This window comes from Neofelis nebulosa, chromosome 2, assembly GCF_028018385.1.
Source record: "Neofelis nebulosa isolate mNeoNeb1 chromosome 2, mNeoNeb1.pri, whole genome shotgun sequence".
Taxonomy (NCBI): domain Eukaryota; kingdom Metazoa; phylum Chordata; class Mammalia; order Carnivora; family Felidae; genus Neofelis; species Neofelis nebulosa.
Genome location: NC_080783.1, coordinates 171,030,733 through 171,051,698, shown reverse-complemented (window position 1 = coordinate 171,051,698; position 20,966 = coordinate 171,030,733). Strand labels below are relative to the sequence as shown.

Genomic DNA, 20,966 nt, shown 5'->3' with positions numbered 1-20,966 from the left:
AATATTTGGAAGCTTTCTATGCAGTCTTTACAGTTCATTTACAACGATATTTCAGAAGGATTTTATGGTAGTGCCTGTATACAGAGCCACACATAAGTATTCAGAAACCTCTGAATTCTCTTTAAGCCTAATCTGTCTTATACTTATTTTTCCTATATTGAGTTCTTACTGGAAGGCAAAAGGATATGTAAAATAAGTCACAAATTAAACAGATAATTAAGCAAAACTCTGATCCTTAATACCAAAAAAAAAAAAAAAAAAAAAAAGTACAGTGACTAAAAATATCCCCACATTTTTACCCAGAAGAAATACAGTTTTGAAGAAAAAAATGTCTTTGGCACTAAAGAAACTTGAGGCTTTTAATTTAAAGTTTCTTTTCAGGTGGTGCCTGGGTTGCTCTGTCAGTTGAGCATCCGATTCTTGTTTTTGGCTCAGGTCCTGATCCCAGAGTTGTGGGATCAAGCCTCACATCTCTCTCTCCCTCTGCCCCCCTCCCCCACTCTCTCTCTCTCTCCCGCAATAAAATTTTTAAAAATAAAAATTTTTTTAGTTATTTCAAAATTTAATAGGCATAAAAATTAAGCTCTATAGCAAATTAAATCTCTGTAGACAAAAAGGTATTAAATTCTGATTAAAACCATCAGTAAGTCAATAAAATAATATAACAGCAAATTTTGACATAAGGAATGAAGGCACTGCATGGAAAGTGAAAATGGCATTTGAGAAAATCAACGATTTGTGATAGTTAGGTTTCAAAAATGTCATACACATGTGTAGATATACATTACTACTTTTTAAAAACCACAAATACTAGGGGCGCCTGGGTGGCTCAGTCGGTTAAGCGTCCGACTTCGGCTCAGGTCATGATCTTGTTCATGAGTTCGAGCCCCACATTGGGCTCTGTGCTGACAGCTCAGAGCTTGGAGCCTGCTTCAGATTCTGTGTCTCCCTCTCTCTCTGCCCCTGCCTAGCTTGCTGTCTCTCCCTCTCAAAAATAAGTAAACATTTAAAAAATTAATTAAATAAAGAAAAACCACAAATACTAACGTTTTCTTATTCTGGCTCTATTCCTCTCAGAGGTTTCCAACTTCAAACACTATTCCAAATCTTTAATATTGTGGCTTTTTAAATATGTGAAGACTGCTATTAGGCCTTGTTTCCCTTAGCTAAACTTTCCAGTTGTCAATCATCTTTATATGATAGGAATTACTATCTTGTTTACATTTTATCAGTTTTTCAATGCCACCTTTCAACGTGTGGAATCCCAGAAATAGACACAATATTGCTGATGTGATCTGATCAGTGCAGGGATTAGTGGGCTCACTGACTCCCTCCATATAAACTTGAATTTTATTAATGCAGCTTGTAACTAGTTAGTAGGCTTAAACTTCTTATTTACTTTCTCATACTGACATTCAGATCAAGGAAAAAAAGTATTGAGTGCTGATAATGTGTTAGACACTATTCATACTCAGTAATATGAAAATAAAAATAAAAATAAAAAGACTTAGCCTCTCAAGAAAGTAAAGGATATACTAAAATAATTACAGTAAAAATGGTCATGTGCTGTAATAAAAAGTGGTATTGAGAAAGGAAAGATTAATCCTGCTGGAGTCAGATCTCAAAAGAGGTGACACACAGCGTTCTACAACTCAAAAGAATGGCTAAGTGGATGTGGGAAGGAAGGAAAGAAGAGGGAGAAAGCAGAGAGAGAAAGAAAGAAAAGTCGTAGAAAGGCACAAAACAGAATGTGAGGGAAACCACTCATCCGTTCACATATTTATTTAGTGCCTACTATATGTCGGCAAACTGTTCTAGATGTTTGTGAGAAATCAGTGAACAGAAGAGACAAAGAGTGTGGTCAGGGTGGGTCTCACCAAAAGGGGACATGTGAGCAAAGATGTGACGGAGGTGTGAGAGTGATTTATGTGGACCTGTGGGGAAAAGCATTCCAGGCAGAAGCCTACCCAGTATGTTTGAGGAACAGGAAGGTGGCTAGTGCAGTTGAAGGGGAGTGTGCAAGAGGGAGAATGGAGTAGATCAGAGTTAACTCTAAGGAGTTACTGGAACTGAGAATGACTGTGTGTGCACTGGCATGGGAGAGGGAACAGCAGCAGAAGGAAGACTAAGAGTTTGAGGAAATTTAGCTTCAATTTACAAAGAGTTCCCTAGTGTAAAACCATTGACTCTACATGTTCATGAAAGCATAATTATACATATAGTTTCCTCCTCAGGAAAAACCTCACTTCATTTTATTTCCTCCTCAGTTCTGGACCACAGGATGACACTGGTTTTCCACTTTCCTATCGCCTTGCCTCTCTTTTTTCTAGCATTACTTTTCCTTACGGCCATGAATTCTTTCTGAGATTCCTATCATTTCCACACTCCAACTTAATTCTTCCTTGGCAGTTCTACTTATTGGTTCCACAATCTCATGGGATGAAACCATGTCCCAGACAAGGAAATCCATCTACTCATCTATCCATGTCTCCAATGGCTGAGATGTCTTACGACAAATGGATTTCAAATCTTTTCTACTATTGTTATCTTTATTTAGCAAGAACATTCTATTGAGTTGGTTGTGTAGTTCTATAATAATATCACTACTAAAACTTTTATCCTCACGTAACTGTTTTCTGCTACACTTTCTTCAAAGTAATTGATTTCCAGAAAAGCATACCACTATTTCATACAGTGGTAATTTCTGTCCGTCCTCGTCTACCAGATCTATTTCTCTTATAGAGCACAAACATTTTTTATCAGTTTATTTAGCCATAGATGTCAGCTTGGAAACATAACACCTCTTAGACTTCATTAGCCAAAATGTGTTAACATAAGTAGCAGTGATGATGATGATGATGATGATGATGTTATAGTAACAATAAAAATAATCTCTAATATTTTTAAATGACTTACTATGTGCTACACACTGGCTATCCCCTTTACATGCATCATTGTTAATTCTTATCACAATTATGAGATAGGTATCATTTTTTCACTCTCATTTTATAGAGGAGGAAAAGTAATTTGCCCAAGGTCACACTGTTACTCAGTGTTGGAGCTGGGGGTTAAAGACCAATATATTTGACACCTTAAGTCCAAGTTCTTAATTAAGGTATAAAAATCCCAGGGGTGCCTGGGTGGCTCAGTTGACTGGGCGTCTGACTTCGGCTCAGGTCATGATCTCACCATTCGCGGGTCCAAGCCCCATGTTGGGCTCTGTGCTGATAGCTCAGAGCCTGGAGCCTGCTTTAGATTCTGTGTCTCCTCTCTCTCCACCCCTCCTCTGCTTCCACTTACCTCTCTCTCTCAAAAATAAATAAAAACATTAAAAAAAATAAGCTATAAAAATCCCTATGCCCTATATACTGATACACAAACACTAGGACATCAGTATGATCTCTAAGCCATCTTCCACTTCTCTTATGTTTTCCTTGGTAATTTTTGACAATTTCCTTGAGTAAGCCTTTTGAGAATTACTGAATACCTCCCATCCTATGGTTTGTCTTTCTCTATGTTACAACACTGTCCTCTACCATAATTGTTTTTGCATGCTTGCATTTCCTTCCTTCCATACTCTAATATGATAACCAGGTTGGTGATTCACCTACTGAACATATTCTAAGATATATCCTACTACATTTCTTATCAGAGGTTCAGTTTTTACCATTACATGGCCAGTCCGGGAAAAAGAAATCACATCTAATATCATCTACACAGTACATGTTTGTTGTCCATATCTTTCTTTTTCTCCTGAAGAGTAGCATAAGGGCAGAACACAATCAGCAGTACAGCACTGTCAGGTGCTCAGTCATGGGTCTGTACCAATTATCAGGGAGTCACTAACTACCCAAAAGGCATCCCCTCTTGAAGATAAGATTCTTCCTACCTATTATGTTTTCCTTAACTTTCTTAATATCTGACTTAACATTCCAGAGGTAAAGACTGTGCTCTTGGAATTTTCTTCATTCCCTTCTTTCAGAGACTACCCCCACCTCCATTATATTGCAGTTTCCAATTCTGCTCTACCTTTACTTGCTTAGATAAGTTAATTTATCTCACTTAGCTTTAGCATGGCATAAAGCATATAAAAACCAAACACTGCCTCACATTCATGTCCATCCAGCCAAATGACAAGAGGTAAGACACAGCCCTTTTCCGTGCTTCAATCTCAAAAGTTAGGGTGCCCCACTTTTCTTTAGTGGTCCAGCAGGAAGAGTTTGGCTTCACAAAGCTAATAAGCCCACCTTCTCTAGCCTTTCTGGAGAATATAAGATATACTTACTAGGGTGGTGATATTCCCTTTAAAGAAAAATGTTATCTTTTAAGAAGAAAAATTGAGGGGTGCCTGGGTGGCTCAGTAGGTTAAGTGTCCGACCTCAGCTCAGGTCATGATCTAATGCTTCATGGGTTCATTCGAGCCCCACGTTGGGCTCTGTTTTGACAGCTCAGAGCCTGAAGCCTGCTTCAGGTTCTGTGTCTGCCTCTCTCTCTGCCCCTCCCCCACTCATGCTCTGTGTCTCTCTCAAAAATAAATAAACATTAAAAAATTAAAAAGAAAAAAATTGAGAAAAGTGTCATATGACTATAGCCAATGTCTGGGGATTGATTATTCTGAAAAATTCAAACTTGCATTAATCTACCTCTGAAATTGATCACTGTGGCACATGGATAAATACACCTTTCAGAAATGAAACACACACACAAAATATGAAATCAGTATAAGAATTTCCATATAGAAATTCAGTATTTCTTTTTCTAAAAATATTTTTAAAATGTAGTCATAAGAAAGAAATGATTAAAAAACATTTTATTTCCTATTATTTTAAGAAAAATAAATGGGCTTGGGAAAAAGTGAATACTACATAGCCATTAAGGTACTGAAACTGCCAGAGCAGATAACAGCCACCATGATTTATGAAGAGTTCATGATTTGTTATTTTGCATGATTAAACACTTTGCCAAACTGCTAAGTGTCAAGTTTTAGAGTTATCTTTTACACACAGACACACGCATGCGCGCGCACACGCGCACACACACACACATCCCTCAAAAGCTTTGCCAACTCAAATAATTTGTACCAAATCAAACAGCATAATGAAAAATGAAACACACTAATATATAAGCCCAGCTAGTGGGCTATAAGTCAGGTAGTGAGTTACCAATTCAAAGAGCCTTTCTACAATGTATAAGTCATCCTTACTGGATATTAAACCAGTTAGACTTCTTTGAGAATACTAGGATATTAGCTAGGAAACATAGCTTTCAGAAAAAAATGAAATCACTGAAGTTTTCCCAGAGTCAAAAAGAAAAATATTCACAAGATAGGAACTTACCACATAGACAATAGTAAAAGTAGGGAGTAGGGTCAGCAACCAGGGGCAAGAGAGAAGAGAAAACAGAAAGCATTTTAATTAGGGAAATTTCAAAACAAATAAGCAGCAAATGGTAGCAAACACATTTTTAAAATGCAAGCATCCATTTAAGTTTTACAAGGGAAAAAGCAAAAAACAAACGTGCAACAATTTTAGAAGCTACAAAGCTAAAAGTCCAGTGAGAGGCAGTGACAAGAATATAAACAAAAAAAAGTCTGTGTGACTTTTACCATGCAATCAACATGATGACAGAATGGTATTAATGTCATAACCAGTGAAAATTATACCTTTCAGGGGTCGATTTAGCATCAAGCAGACTAGTGATAAACTGCTCAGAGGTTTCAATGTGTCTTTTCTCATGCCTACTTTTCAGCTAATTTCATTTCATGTTAGGAAATCCCTTAGGAACGGTACCACTCACAGATTAACCATGGCAAGTCTCTTTCTAGATCTCTTCACTGAGCCACAAAAAATGAGGAATTATATATTAGATATTAATAAGATCATATGCATTTAATCTGGAGAATTAAGGTAGATGTAAAAGACTGGCTTCATCTGAAGAAAAGCAAAAGGTGGGGACTAATTCAGAAATGAAAGAAACATAGCAGCAACGTTTATTCCCAAGGTTTTCTATTTGGGTCCCCAAATAAGGACTGTAGTACAAAACCAGAGAAAGCCTACGCTGTTGAACCAACATAAATCTGACCTCAAAGTGAGAGGCAAAGCAGACAACTGTACAAATATACCTAGCTTAAAATAAACCTGATTAATACCTTGCTTTACCTCGTCAACATAAAGTAGGGCACAGTTTATAGAATTCTTTCCTTCCCAGAAAGATTTAAAACAACAGCAATCAATTCTTCCTGGCTTTTTTTCAGGTAAAATCTGATTCACATAGAACTTTTCACAAGCCTACCTACTACATAAAAGGAAGCATATGTAGTCTTCATTAAACACGAATTATCAAACTGTCAGTACAGGAGGTCAAAGTAAATTTCATGTTCTCTCAGTCTCTTTATCCCTTCTGCCAACAAAATTTAAATGACAAAGTGAATTTCCTTCCTCAGTATTGCTTCTACTCAAGGTGAAGTGACTCCAGATCAAATCAACACATTATTTCATCAATTCTAAGACGCACATTTTTTGGGGCCCACATTTTAATATCTCTGTAGTTAGCATTCATCTTTCCACTGATGGCTGTTGTGCTTTAATATGTTTTTTTTCTTCTTTCTTAAAGGCATATAAAATAATGGTATGTCTTACAATTGATGGCGTCTTTGATCAGATGAAATATGGTATTTTTTAGTTACACCTCTGAGCAATAACACATAAATCGACCTCTGTAAAATGAGGTGAAACAGTATGGTTAAAAAAAGAAATCTGTGTGTAAATGTTGATGAAAGAAAATGCTTCAAAGGATAAAAACAAACTAAAGTGATGACAAAGTGGCTCATTTACCAAAGAATCTCATTAGTGTAACATAGGAATTTCCATGCACTGCCTGCAACCTCTTAATAAATTGCTTAAAATAACTTAACAGTATTTTAACAAAATTTCTTTGGTTAATGAATTCAGTTGATAGCAGATAGCAACAGAATGCCCACAGCTAGCACATGTGGGCAAAGCATTGGCATAAGAAATCTGATCAAATCAATCTATTAGTGTCTTTAACTAACTAAAACATTACCTACCTCCCAGCCAGTACTCTGTATAATAAAAAGTAAAAAAGGGCAAGTCATAAAAAAAACTGTTTCAAAAGAACAAAAAAAGGCCAAAAGGAACTTCAGCAGTGTAAGGTACCATATATCGTAAATTCTTCTCCGCGAATAGAAGACAGCAGGATATTTTAAACACCATATTCTTTCACTTGAGATCTGTGATAATTTTATAAACTGCTTGTTCAAAACCTAGTAGTTAAAATTTCATCTTTTAAAAACTCTAATAAGGGAAAGTACACATTTTGGTGAAAAAGAGACAGCTGCTTGTTTCATGAATGTGTCTGAATTAGATCTCTAACTACGGAGTTGCGCTTTGCTGAACTACCCAGGGTAAACTGGAACAGAAATCACAATTTTGCTCAGATGCTTATGATACTAATGTATGAAAATTTCTTGCAAACTACCAGCTCCAGGTGTTCCAGACCTGCCGTGTAATTTGCACTTTACAGCTCTAGAAGCTGGGATGAGGCTCCTTTGACAGTATATGTACAACTGACTATAAAAAGACCCACCTGTTACCATTATGAATCCTAATAAATCTCCTGCAACTTCAATGTTTTAGTAGTGATAATAAAATAGTGGCTTAACAGTGTAGCAGCCCTGTTTTAAGACGATTAACGTTTTTCAGATTCTATCAATTCATCTAGAATAGCTTAGTTCATGGCAAGAAAGAGGTCAAGCTGACAGAGGGTACAGCAGGACTAGTAATGAATACAAAAGTAGATAATCAATACTCCACTTCCTTCTTAGATGATGGTAGTAGCAGATAACAGCACAGGTAGCCCAGAGAAGAGAATGGAAAAATGGGGAAGGAGGAGGCTCAATAAGATATTTCAGAGTATTTTAACAGAGCCCAGATTTTAGTTCCATTTTTTGTTAATCAATTGCTAATAGTTGACTTCATTTTTTAAACCAAGCTTATGCTAATTTTAATTTTGGTGATAATATGTGGATTCCATGAACTATAAACAAGTACTAAAATCATACTATTATAATCGAATAAACATAAGATAACAGTTTTCTTCATTATTTTCACTAAATACTATTTTCATGTTAGAAATATATTAAAGGATGACTGAATGGAACATCTAGGAAAAACAGTTACTGTTGAGTTGAAAACATTAACAATATTAGTTTATTAGACTTTAATATCATTTAATAAAAAACTACCTTACATATAAAAATTTTTGGCAGCAAAAGAAATCCATGTAAAAATCAGATTTATAATTTTAACCCATACTGTGAAACAAAAAGAACTCATGATTTTAAAAAAAATTTGCTAACTACTAATTAGTTTTTAAAAGTGAAGAAAAAAACTGTGTAGAAAATTTAGGATGATCATTATCTACCCTAAGTAAATTCATTTTTTGTTAATGAGTCTGCTCTGGCCATGAACCATCATTTTGACATTGTTCATTTATAATCTGATTAAAATGGTCATTTCATTGGATCTAGTTTGACATCAGTACAAAGCAACACTAATGCTTTTAGACAGTTTTCTCCATTTACACTGAAGCTAGAAATTGCAGTCATTACCTGATGAACAATTTTGCTGAATGCTTCTTGAAGTTTACCATGAATTGTGGATAGTTTCTTTGCATCCCGATTAGCTTCATGAATAGGAATAAGTACTTTGTAAACCTCGTTTACTGCTTCATACATGCCAGCCTATAAAAATAATGTTATATGTTTTCTGTTACATTGATATGAAAGGAAATAATTACAATTTATGAATTCACAATATTTCTACTAAGGCAATACCAATGACACTTTCCCAATAGGACATAAAAATTAACACTACTAATGTTTAATTTTATTAACTCTTAATAAAAGAATTTTGCACAACGTATTGATTCCTTCAGATGGATAGATGGATGGATGGTGTGTGTGTGTGTGTATTTAACATATGTTAAGTTTAAATTTCTGTTTAAGTTAAATTGAATATTTTGCTATCTACCCAGTAATTACTTCACTAGTGTGTATGTGTCGGTACTTACACAGGCATATAAACTATTGCAGAATTCTGAGCAGTGGAATAAAAGAAATCTAATTATTAATTATTACACTGGTCACAGATATCAGATAACTTGTGGCCTCCTGGCAAACTAAAATTATTTACATTTCTAAAATAATAAATTGGCACAGGAAATCTTACTGGAAATACCCGACGGGAAAATATCAGTTATCTTTCACAAAATGTAAGAAGGTTCTAAGCTACCAGATTTTATTCCACTAGGGGGCAGTTAGCCAGTGGCTGGCCAAGGGTTGCTCTGCCTATAATCAAAGTGATGGACAAAATGTGTTTGTACTGCTATTCTGTTTTCTTGTCCTTAATAATGAATTGGTGGCTGTAGTGAAGGAAGAAAGAGATGTTTTCCAAGAGCCGCTGAATTCGTATTACCACATAAATCAGCAAACATATTTTCCCAAGGAAATAAACATACGGTTCTGATATTTTCCAGTAAAAGTTCACAGGAATTTATGCAATCATATAACTATAATAGTGAAATAAATACAGTGTAACTAAAATGCCCCAGTAATTATTATAATTAAGATTAAACGGATTCACTGAAAAACAGTGAATTTCATAATTATATGCTATTACAAAAGAACTTCTGTAATACAGGCCACTGCACTACTGTGAATTATTAAAATTGCACACATACACACACAGAGTGTGTATTTATTAAAATATTCCATTAATAGCAAAAAAACATTTTTTCCCTGCTAGTTCAGATCACGTAAAATGAAACTCAAGGAGCAGGGATCCAGGGGAACAATCAGAACAGTTGAGGGCCTCACACAGGAAATTTTATTTTATTTTTCAGACAGGAAATTTTAAAATGGTCAATCACCTAACATTCTTAGAGTCTCTGAATAATTATATTTATGTAAACTCATTCTAAACATCAATAATGATGAATAGGATGATAATGGCAAACAGTAATACTTATTTGGAGCCAGACATTGTGATAAGCAGTTTACATATATTAACTCATTTAATCCTAACAACACTCCTACGTGATAGGTACTATTCTTAGATGCATTTAAATAGATGAGAAAAATGAATCATTGATAGGTTGAGTAATTTGTGCCTGAAGTGATTTAACTACTAAGGTAGCAGAGGCAGGATTTGAAGTCTGGTTGTATGCCTTCTAAATCGATGCCTTTAACCAATACATTGCAAGGTAGGGTTAAGGCCAGGAGAATAACCAATTTCCAATAGCAGTACAATGGTGAAGAAGGGCAGCATTGCATATTACGTTAAGTTTCCCTCTTCCCCCAACATGAACTTCAAGACTCCTTATCCGTGGTGCTGGGACACTAAATACTCAGCAGAAATGTCAGAAAAGTCCTGGGGCGCCTGGGTGGCTCAGTCAGTTAAGCATCTGACTCTTGATTTGGGCTCAGGTCATGATCTCACAGTTCGTGAGGTCAAGCCCCACATTGGGCTCTGCACTGACAGTGCAGGGCCTGCTTGGGATTCTCTCTCTCTCTCTCTCTCTCTCTCTCTCTCTCTCTCTCTCTCTCTCTCTCTCTCTCTCTCTCTCCTCTCTCTGCTCTTTCCCCTGTTTGCACTACCCCCTCTCTCTTCTCTCAAATAAATGTTAAAAAAATTTTTTTTTTTAATGAAAGAAAGTAAGCAGGGATTTGGCTAACTATCTTTCCCTTCTTTAATAATCATCCCATCTAAGGGGTGCCTGGGTGGCTCAGTCGGTTAAGCGTCTGACTTCAGCTCAGGTCACAATCTGTGGTTTGTGAGTCTAGCCCCACATCAGGCTCTGTGCTAACAGCTCAGAGCCTGGAGCCTCCTTCAGATTCTGTGTTTCCCCCTCTCTCTGCGCCTCCATGCTCAAGCTTTCTGTCTCTCAATAATAAATAAACGTTAAAAAATGATTTGATTAACAAAACTGCTTCAATTCTTCACATAAAGATAGGGAGGGACAAGGACTGGGGTTACATAGCATGGGACATTAGGTCAGGCAAGGGAACTAGGAGATAGTTCATAAAGTTCCTGATAAGTAAGCTCCAGGACTCTAACATCTACCTAATAGGGGTCCCTATGCAACCCATGAGATGAGTGGCTATAATTTTCCTGAGCACCAGGGCAACATCTGACATACTAAAAAGAAGATTCTTCCTTTCATTCAACAGACCAGCTCTATAGCTACAGCCGTGTTAGTCTACTTGAACAGGAACTTAAATCATCCAGAGGTTTTCTGTTTTGTTCTGTTTTTTAATTTTAAGGTTTTAGAAAACGTCTGGTGCTAAAAGATTTATAAACTCCAAAAAAATCTGTTGTAGATTAAGTGATGGTTCATAAATAAGCAAACAAAAAATACTGGAGAATATGACAATTAAGATAAAAAGGAGTAAGCAATGATGAATCTATAGATAAGATCTGTTCTCAGTTCTTAAGGTACTTGGAGAAAACTAGCATAAAGGAAGAGCAGGGTCACAGGCAGAGAGAATACACGTCATTAATAATCCAGAGGTATGTATCTGGGGAAAGAGAAAGAACAGGAGTCATCTACCATAGAGAAAGAAGCAGCTGCTTGTTCCAGTAATCCCACGAGTCCTGTCTCAGTAAAGTACTTTCCAGAGCAGATACCTTCTTCATCTGGAGATACCACGTCATCTGAGACTGCAGATTCTTCTAAAACATTAGAGGAAATATTCTGGGGGAAAAAGTTGAAATGGCTTTAGATATGGAATTTCTTAGCATGAAAGATGTGTGTGAAGAAGGAACTGAAAATGAAATATAAATAGCAGCTTCGGTTTAAAAAGGGGGTGGGTAGTCAATGCAAAGATAAAAGACAAATTTCCAGAATCTTTCTCTATTTTGGAGATGACAATCAAATGGTGCCATTATTGTCAGGTAACTTTTCCATTAATAAAAACCATGACAATGAAAAATATGAAAAATCATGGGCTAAGGAAAATAGCAATATGATACAGGACATCTCGAGAGACTTAAACAGTCTTTATTTTAACTTCAATGATCTTGTCAAAACTCCCCAAGAGGAAAATTCAAGTATGAAATGGTGTTTTGGCTTGCTTAACAAACATTGAGTTAATGAAAAAACTCAGGTAAAACTCTTACCCAATGAGATTGGGATCAGCTAGTATTTCCAAAAAAGAAATATACATACTACCTTAAATATTTTAACCTAAACATTTACAGCAGATAGACTCATCTGACATTTTTTTGAAGTTGATCTCAGGCTTTTTCTTTGTGTATGGGTCTCCAGATCAGATTTTCATGTAATCTCTCTTGACTAGACAGCAATAACGCAATCTTCATTTAATATTTCCAGTTCTGGGGGTGCCTGAGTGTCTTGGTCCGTTGAGCATATGACTCTTGATTTTGGTTCAAGTCCTGATCTCAAGGTTGTGGGATCAAGCCCTGCTCTCCGGGCGCCATGCTGAGTGTAGAACCTGTTTAAGATTCTCTCTTTCTCTCCCCTCTCTTTCCCTCTGCCCCTCTCCCCAGCTCATACTCTCCCTCTCTCTCTCTAAAAAAAAAAAAAAATAGATTTCCAGTTCTGGTTTCTTCAGAGTAAAAACTTGAAACTTAAAAGGTTATCAAATTATCCTAGATTTCTAGGAGATTTCTCCCCAATCTTTTGTAGTTGGTCCAAAATTAATTCAATAGCAACTGTTGTGGAGACTCACTTTTATCAAGTCTTTGCAAAACATTTAACTTAGTTTTCAGAGAAACAATGACTGACTTTCTTTCTTCATTCAGATTTCACCAGTGGACATAACATGTAATTAAATTTTGTAATTTCCCAGATCTGGCATTAACGGGTTTTTAAAAAAGCAAAGAAAGCATAACTAACTTCTGGTAAGCAAAGATTTCAACTAGTAGGTCAGAGGTATGTAACCCTAGTAGGGAGCAAACTATCATCTCTGAGCCATGGTATCTGCACATTTTATACAGGTATTGGAGAATGTTGGGTTATCTGATGTCTTAAGTAAAAGCCAATTGAGAGTTTCTACTGTATTCTGATTCTCAGCATTTTGGGTATATTTCATAGATGCTATGAAGCCCCTAGCAGTATAGGCAAAGAGAATAAATCTACTTAGCACTGATATTTAGAGGTAAAAAAAAAATGAGGAAAGAAAACTAACACGGAGTACTCTTTAAAAATGTATTCATGACAGTGACAGAGAACTGTTAATTTATCTTGTGAAACATCACCTTCAGTCTTTATGCTGTCCTTACAAGCTGAGTGAATCTTAACAGCAGTGAGAAAAGTTAAAAGTATGAAGGACATACCTCGATTTAATGTAAACCTGGCAGATTCCTACCTGAAATGTTACACATCCCACAGGAAGGTATTTGCGGTCCTCCAGCATGCTCAAATACTCAGCAACAAGGGCTGCAGAGTGGACAAGGCACTGGGCAGCTTCAGCATGATTGCTGCGTTCTGAGTGTTTGCCAGCCATGTTCTGCAACCAGGTCAATCGCAGATCTGGAGAGGTCTGGTAGCCCTTGGCAATTCTAATTAGAACACAAATTCTTTTCAGTTAGCATTTGTTTCCCAAGCTGGAAGAGAGCTTAGACTGCTTGTTTAGTGTTTACCTAGAGAGGTTTCCGCTATTGAACACAACCTATTAAGACAAGTTTTCAAATGGTATGAAAGTGTCTTTAAGTATGTTTAAAGAAGTAACTGTGGGCCCATGCAATGGTTAATAGATGTTTTTTTTGTAGGGGGACTAAAAAATGACATGGTATCAGTAAGGGAAAGCTATGGGAATTTACGTGTTCGTTAGGGGAATATAAAGAAATTTCATCATCAAGAAAAAAAGATCTGTAAGATAGTATCATTGCATCATATTTATTTTAAGTAAAATGTTTATTTGTGTCTTAAAAGACTCCAAAACTGTAAAAAGAGAGGGCCGTATGGCAAAGTTTTACTTGCATCTTTCAAGATATAAATAGGAATTACAAATTTCTCAAAATGTGCTCCTGCAAGTATCATGTTATAGGCACAGCCATATTTAAAATCAGGAAAATTAATGTTAGAACATTAATACACTGTATTTTCTTCCTAAAGGGCTGATTTTTACACTTGAAATATGGGTCTTGGGTGTCTGCATGAAATCTAGGGCACGTGATCCCAAGGTGCTAAATATGTATCAATTATTTTTAAAAATCCTCATTTTTGATAATCAATAAATATACTAAACAATTATGCATAGTTCCCAGAGAAGTGACACAGGGGATCTGATCTACCATTAGAAAATGGCTTAAGTAATTCTGGTATGTTTATTTTTTTATCCAATGTTTTCTGTATGTTTTACCAATTTATTTTTTATTTAAATCCCAGTTAGTTACCATACAGTGTAATATTAGTTTCAGGTAAAGAATTTAGTGATTCATCACTTACATACAACACCCAGTGCTCATCACAACCAGTACCCCTCTTAATGCCCATCACCCATTTAACCCATACCCCTGCCCATCCTTCCTCCCGTAACTATCAGTTTATTCTCTACAGTTAAGAGTCTTTTTGTGGTTCTTTTTATGGCTGAGTAATATCCCATTGTGTATATATGCCACATCTTTATTCATTCCTCAGTCAATGGACATTTGGGCTATTTCCACAATTTGGCTATTGTTGATAATGCTGCTATAAACATCGGGGTGCACCCCTTCAAATTAGTATTTTTGTATCCTTTGGGTAAATACCTATTAGTGCAATTGCTGGATTGTAGGGTATTTCTATTTTTAACTTTTACCAATTTAAATCCATTATACGAGGTATAAATGAATCAAACAAATGATACCTGTACATCAGATCAATCAACATTTCAGGATCTTCCTGGTGTTCCTTCATTTTAACAGTATCAGAAAGAATCATATGGAGATTGAAAACCAAATCTTGAACCTGAAGCAGAGAATTTTATAAAAAACATTCTTTAATTATCATTTATTCACAGTCACCACATTAGTTTGGAAGATATTTTAGATAAATATCTGAAGATTGCAAAACAAATAATATGATACTGATGTAGTTCTAAAGAATGCGGGCATGCTGGGGTATGGTGAGTAAAGGGTAGTAAACTTTATACTAATTCCTGAGCTGGCTGGGTTTCGTTTTTTGGGTTTTTTTTTTTTTCTTTCAGTTTTCTCATCTGGAAACAAGTAGAACTAGAACTAGAAATAAAATGTAGGGATATACAGGATTCAAGAGGAAAACACACAAGGATATTCTCTCCTATGTTTCTGATTCTACCAAAACGTAGTTTGTAAAAACTTTACTTTTTAAGGGAAATTACTGTTTCATTAATAAGTAGGAATAATATTTCATCATAAAGTTTCCTATTTATTTATACGGTGTCTATTTGTTGTATTTGTTATGAATTCACAGACTTACATACCAAAGATATCAACCTTTCCAAGAAGGAAGCATGGCTTATTGAAACAAAAAGATTCAGCACTATTTATAGCCTAGGATACGTGGCTTGAAAGAAAAATACAGGTTTTAAAAAACAAAATTTGATTTAACAATTTAGAAACTGTCTATTTATAATTCTATTTCAGTTAATTATCTAGAAAGCAGTGTTTCTGACCTGATCAGGAAATGTTGTTTCCCTCAATTCCAGATCTTCTTCAGCATACGTCAATATAGTCTTTAGAGAACGTCTTAAGAATTCCTCATTAAAATTTTGAGATGTGCCCACCAAGGAAGACAGTGACATGGTTACCTGCATTTTAACCCTAGCAAAGTTCTGTAACAGAGAAATTGTCAGGTCAGCATTTAATACAGAAAAGCTTAAAAGAAAAAAGTTTATACTTTTTTTACTTGCTAAATGAAAAAGTAAAAAAAAAACAAAAAACAAAACCATTCCAAATAGTTATAAAAAATTTTTAGAAAGTAATAAAATATACATATTAAAATCTTATTTTAAAACCTTAAAACAAGACATAAAACAGAGTTTTGCTAAGAATAATATGCTACAAACAGAGTAAAAAAACAAAGCCATGTCTTAGAATTGAATTAGGGGCTCCTGGGTGGCTCAGTCGGTTAAGTGTCTGACTCTTGACTCTGGCTCAGGTCATGATCTCATGGTTCATGTTTGAGCTCCGCATCTCTACCAGTGCAGAGCCTGCTTGGGAGTCTCTCTCTTCCCCCCTCCCTCTCTCTGACCCCTCCTCCCCTCATGTGCATGCTCTCTCTCTCTCTCTCTCTCTCTCAAAATAAATAAATAAACTTAAAAAAAAAAAGTATGGGGTTGCATGCTTGGCTAAGTTGGTTGAGCATCCAAGTCTCTCTTGGTTTTGGCTCAGGTCATGATCCCAAGGTCAAGGTATCAGCTGCATGCCTTAAGATTCTTTCTCCACCTGCCCCTCTTGCCTGCTCACATGCATGTGTGCTCATTTACTCTCTCTCTCTCTCAAATAAAAAACATATGAACTTTAGGAAGGAAAGCAGAAATAAATAAAAGGCAGAATAAATAAGAAACTCAAGGCAAAAACAAAAACCAGAAATAGAGGACATAAAATAGGAGGTTACATGTGAGCTCACAATACTTGAAAAAAAAAAAGATAAAAGACATTTAAACTTATAATTGGTAAAAGAAAGAAAGGATGTCATGGAGAGCACATAAGGGATTACGGGACAGAGAAATTCTGAGAAAAGGAACCACAATAATTGGAAATTTTACAAGTGTTAAAAAAGAAAAGAAAAATGATAGACAAAAAGTAAAGCAAAACAGATCCAACATATGTATGTCTGTTTGGGAAAAACCCTAAACCCTGGAAGAAAATATTCTATTTTACATTCAAGAAAACATTCTGAAATAAATTGAAAGCAGACATCATGTGGCTGAGAAAATTAACAAACATTGGTCAATACCAAGACCCATTCTAAAAAAGGTATTTAATTTTAAATCTAAAGAAAGAATCCCTAGAGCAGCTGGGAGGGGAAAAGTTATTTAAAAGGGAAGAAAGTATCAGGTCATCTTCAGATATCTCTACAACAATATGTAAAGCCAGAAGATGATGATATTCAAGTATCTTTTTTTTTTCTTTTTTTCTATTAAGCGTTCTTTATCTGGTACATTTTACTGATCTTTCCCACCACCACCCTTTTTTTAAATTCAGTCTTAGGCAAAAAATTTCATAACCATCTTTGCTGTCCTTTAAATATAGAAAACACTAAACAATCAAGAATGTGAGAAATACTATTCCCAAGAACTATCTTGAGTAAACAACTAAAAGACAATATTTAGCCCAATAAGAGAGGATTAAAGCAAAAAAAAAAAAAAAAAAAGTAACAAAAGATGTAACAGTTATGAGTATCAGTTTACTAAATAGATAATAGAGATAATAAAAGAGAAATAAACTATGTGTAGGCTATAAATCATCTCCTTCAGTCCAAGTGGACCAAAACCAAAAAAGGGTATAGAAAAATAGAATAATATAACTAATATGGTATATTTAACTCAGTACTCTGAAATAAAGAACACCTTTCTTTTTAAATGCTTAACATTTATTTCATGTCCACAGTACAAAAAATGAGACATAGTATCTACGTTGTATAATCACACTGCAATAAAACTGATAATTAATACCCAAACTTTGTAACAAAAAGGACTGTCAACTCTTCCAGTTAAAAGTACAAACTGGGGCCTGGGTGGCTCAGTCAGTTAAGCATCTGACTTCAGCTCAGGTCATGAACTCGCGGTTTGTGGGTTTGAGCCCTGCGTGGGGCTCTGTGCTGACAGCTCAGAGCCTGGAGCCTGCTTCAGATTCTATGTCTCCCCCTCTCTCTGTTCCTCCCCCACTTGTGCGCTCGTTCTCTCTCTCTCTCTCTCCCTCTCCCTCTCTCTCTCTCTCAAAAATAAAGAGGAAAAAATTTTTTTTAAAAGTACAAACTGAAATTACAAAATACCTACAAAACAAGAATATGGAAAACCGTATATCAGAATCAATGAGATACCAATAAAAAGTGCTCCAAGGATAACCCTGGGCCTTAAATACGTACATAAGTAAAAAAAAAAAAAAAAAAAAAAAAAAAAAGATGTAAACATTTGACTCAAAATTGCAAAAAAATACAACACATGAATATATGATCAAAAAAAATACTTTAACAAAAACATGGAATTCTTCGGACTGGTATATAGTCCTAAAATATCAAATCAAGATTTTGATTTGGTTTTGATTTTAATTTTCTTTATCTGTATTTTCTTTTTACTTAATGATAATAATTAAATTTTCCAAAAGCTCAAGATACATTTATATTCTAATTTTTACTACTATATTTTATCTTTAGTGCAGGAAGCAAAATTGGAGATTCAGATTTTTAAGATATACACACAATGAGAAATATCAACACAGTCTAAGATTAGTCTCAAAAAAAAAAAAATTCCATGCTCCCCAAAACACATTTACCAGATATTGCAGGAGTTATATTTCATTACGAATCCAGAGATAAATACTTACATTACCAATTTCAAAGTTCTGTCTCATAAGTAGGTACAGTGAGGCACTGGCATGTGACCGTATTGTACTAATGCTGCTGCTACAGTGTCGGAGAAGCCGGAGGCATAAGTCAGCACACTGCTCTGTTTCTTCTTCAAACAAGAGTTCAGGGAACTGTAAACAGACAAACAAAAACAAAAACACCAACACTGAACTGATGCAGTAGAAGTTCCAGAGATATATTAACATAGCCTGAACTAGAGATGTGTTAATATAGCCCAGTTTTCAAAAACAGTTCAGCAATGTTTGCTAATCGGCTAATATTGACAGATTGGGATTGAATACTGAATATGTCACTTATTAGCCAGTAGTGTAATGTTGGACAATGTCTCATCCATAAAATGGACCTAACGGTATTATCTACACGGGACTATGGGACTATCTGAGGAAGATTAGACACTATGCATAAAACAATATAGTAACCATAACCAACATGTAATAATTCTATTAATATGTTTTATTATAAAATGCTACATAAGTAATTTTCATTGGTTCAAGTTTTAACAGCTCTGCATTCCACATTAGATGACTATGATGAAATAGATACCTTCAAGATTTAAGAATATACCTACGTTCAGAAAACCAACATAGGAAATAAATATCTGAAGTAGTTGAACAAATGGAAGTACCTCCTATTCATCCACGGGGTAAGTTAATGTCAACGGAATGAACTACTTACACCTTAAATTCTTAAATAAATCAAGTTAATGACAGAAGGAGATTAAGAGAAAACAAGGAAAGCCCCATATTTTAAATCAGTTATTAATTTCAAGCTCTTCTCCACAACAAAACTTTTTTTTTAATGTTTATTTTTGAGAGAGAGTGAGACAAGAGCGTGAACAGGGAAGGGGCAGAGAGAGGGAGACACAGAACCCGAAGCAGGCTCCAGGCTCCGAGCCACCAACAGAGAGCCCAACGCAGGGCTCGAACTCACAAACTGTGAGATCGTGACCTGAGCTGAAGTCAGACACTTAACTGACTGAACCACTCAGGCGCCCCCAAAATGACTGTTTTTTAAGCCCCAAACTGGTTACAAGTGATCCAAATAAGAGAGAACTGAAAACGCAACTAGTAGAAGAGAGGCAAAAAAGAATCATGGGTCTTGGGTTATTATTAAAATTTTTTTTCAGTTTTTTAATCTGTATTTATTTTTGAGAGACAGCATGTGAGCAGGGGAGGAGCAGAGAGAGAGGGAGACACAGAATCTGAAGCAGGCTCCAGGCTCCGAGCTGTCAGCACAGAGCCTGATGCAGGGCACGAATCCACAAACCGTGAGATCATGACCTGAGCCAAAGTCGGAAGCTCACCCGACTGAGCCACCCAGGCACCCCTTAAAATTTTTACTATATTAACCAAGGAGCGTTAAACGATCTTAGACAATATAAAGAAAGAAAGCCAAGTTGGACAAGACTGAAGGTACAAAAATAACCTACCTTTGAAACCAGGGCTCTCTGTGTAGCGAAACAGTGTTGTAGATAAACTGCACTTTGGTTACAGGCCATGCTATGCAGTAGGACTTTTAGCACCCCACCAAGGATGCTCTCTTTGGATTCTGTTACAGAAACTGTCTGCAATTTAAAAATAAATAAATTTTAAAAATAGATGAATTATGGCTCAATAAATGTTTTTTGCACAACCCCAATTCACCAAATCTATACTTTAAATCCTTCTTGTTTGTGTTCTTACCTGGACAACAATCTCTAATGTATCCAAAATGATTAGGTTTGCTTCAGTAGCCAGATTTCCATCAATCAGTGCTTCATGCTCAATCTCTGCTCTTGATCTAATACAAAATATTATAAGGATATTTACCTTTTAAAAGAGGCATAGATCCACAATTCAAAAAAGACTTAAAGATACATAGAAATAAAAAACTTGGAACCATTTGTCAGTATTTGCCTTAAAGAAAACTTGTAAGAGAATAAAAAGACAATTATTTTACACATTATAAGTGTTTTCTTTTACCCTACATTTTGTCAACCACGTCAGTACAGATTTTCACATCCCATTGCAATTCTACAATACCAGTGAAAACAAATGTTTAGCTTTCAGAGATGTGGCAAACGCAGGAGCGTATTTTTTATTCTCAATGGCACAGACACTAGGTGGTGCTATGTGGGCTTGTATTTAGGGCTGCTTCATGTAAAGCAATACTCAAAATGTTTAGTGTTCATCTTACTGCTTCAAGGATTTTCAACATATTTACTTAGGATAAAAGTACTTATTTTTTCCAAATTGTCACCTAATTTTTCAGTATTTTTGTTATCAAAAATACAAAAAATTTTGCTATAGATTTTTGATACAGCAATTTTGATACAGAAAGTGATTTAACTCTTCCCCAAACTCTGGACAGAATCACTCAATAGAAACAAAACA

The 20,966-nt window shown here is 35.5% G+C and overlaps 1 protein-coding gene across 12 annotated transcripts in view; it reads right to left on the bottom strand.

Annotated features, from left to right (window-relative positions):
- The window catches only part of DOCK7 (dedicator of cytokinesis 7), a 233,067-nt gene that overhangs the window by 19,256 nt on the left and 192,845 nt on the right, over positions 1 to 20,966 (bottom strand). For 6 of the 12 annotated variants that reach the window (XM_058717167.1, XM_058717163.1, XM_058717165.1 and 3 more), the window contains 9 exons: positions 20,277 to 20,373; positions 20,024 to 20,158; positions 18,552 to 18,704; positions 15,677 to 15,835; positions 14,891 to 14,991; positions 13,409 to 13,601; positions 11,629 to 11,772; positions 8,630 to 8,761; positions 7,067 to 7,081 (listed from right to left, as the gene is read on the bottom strand). In XM_058717167.1, the coding sequence (XP_058573150.1) occupies positions 7,067 to 7,081; positions 8,630 to 8,761; positions 11,629 to 11,772; positions 13,409 to 13,601; positions 14,891 to 14,991; positions 15,677 to 15,835; positions 18,552 to 18,704; positions 20,024 to 20,158; positions 20,277 to 20,373 (1,129 nt within the window). The remainder of the gene's footprint in view (positions 1 to 7,066; positions 7,082 to 8,629; positions 8,762 to 11,628; positions 11,773 to 13,408; positions 13,602 to 14,890; positions 14,992 to 15,676; positions 15,836 to 18,551; positions 18,705 to 20,023; positions 20,159 to 20,276; positions 20,374 to 20,966) is intronic. The other 6 variants (XM_058717161.1, XM_058717162.1, XM_058717164.1 and 3 more) reach the window with 1 other exon arrangement.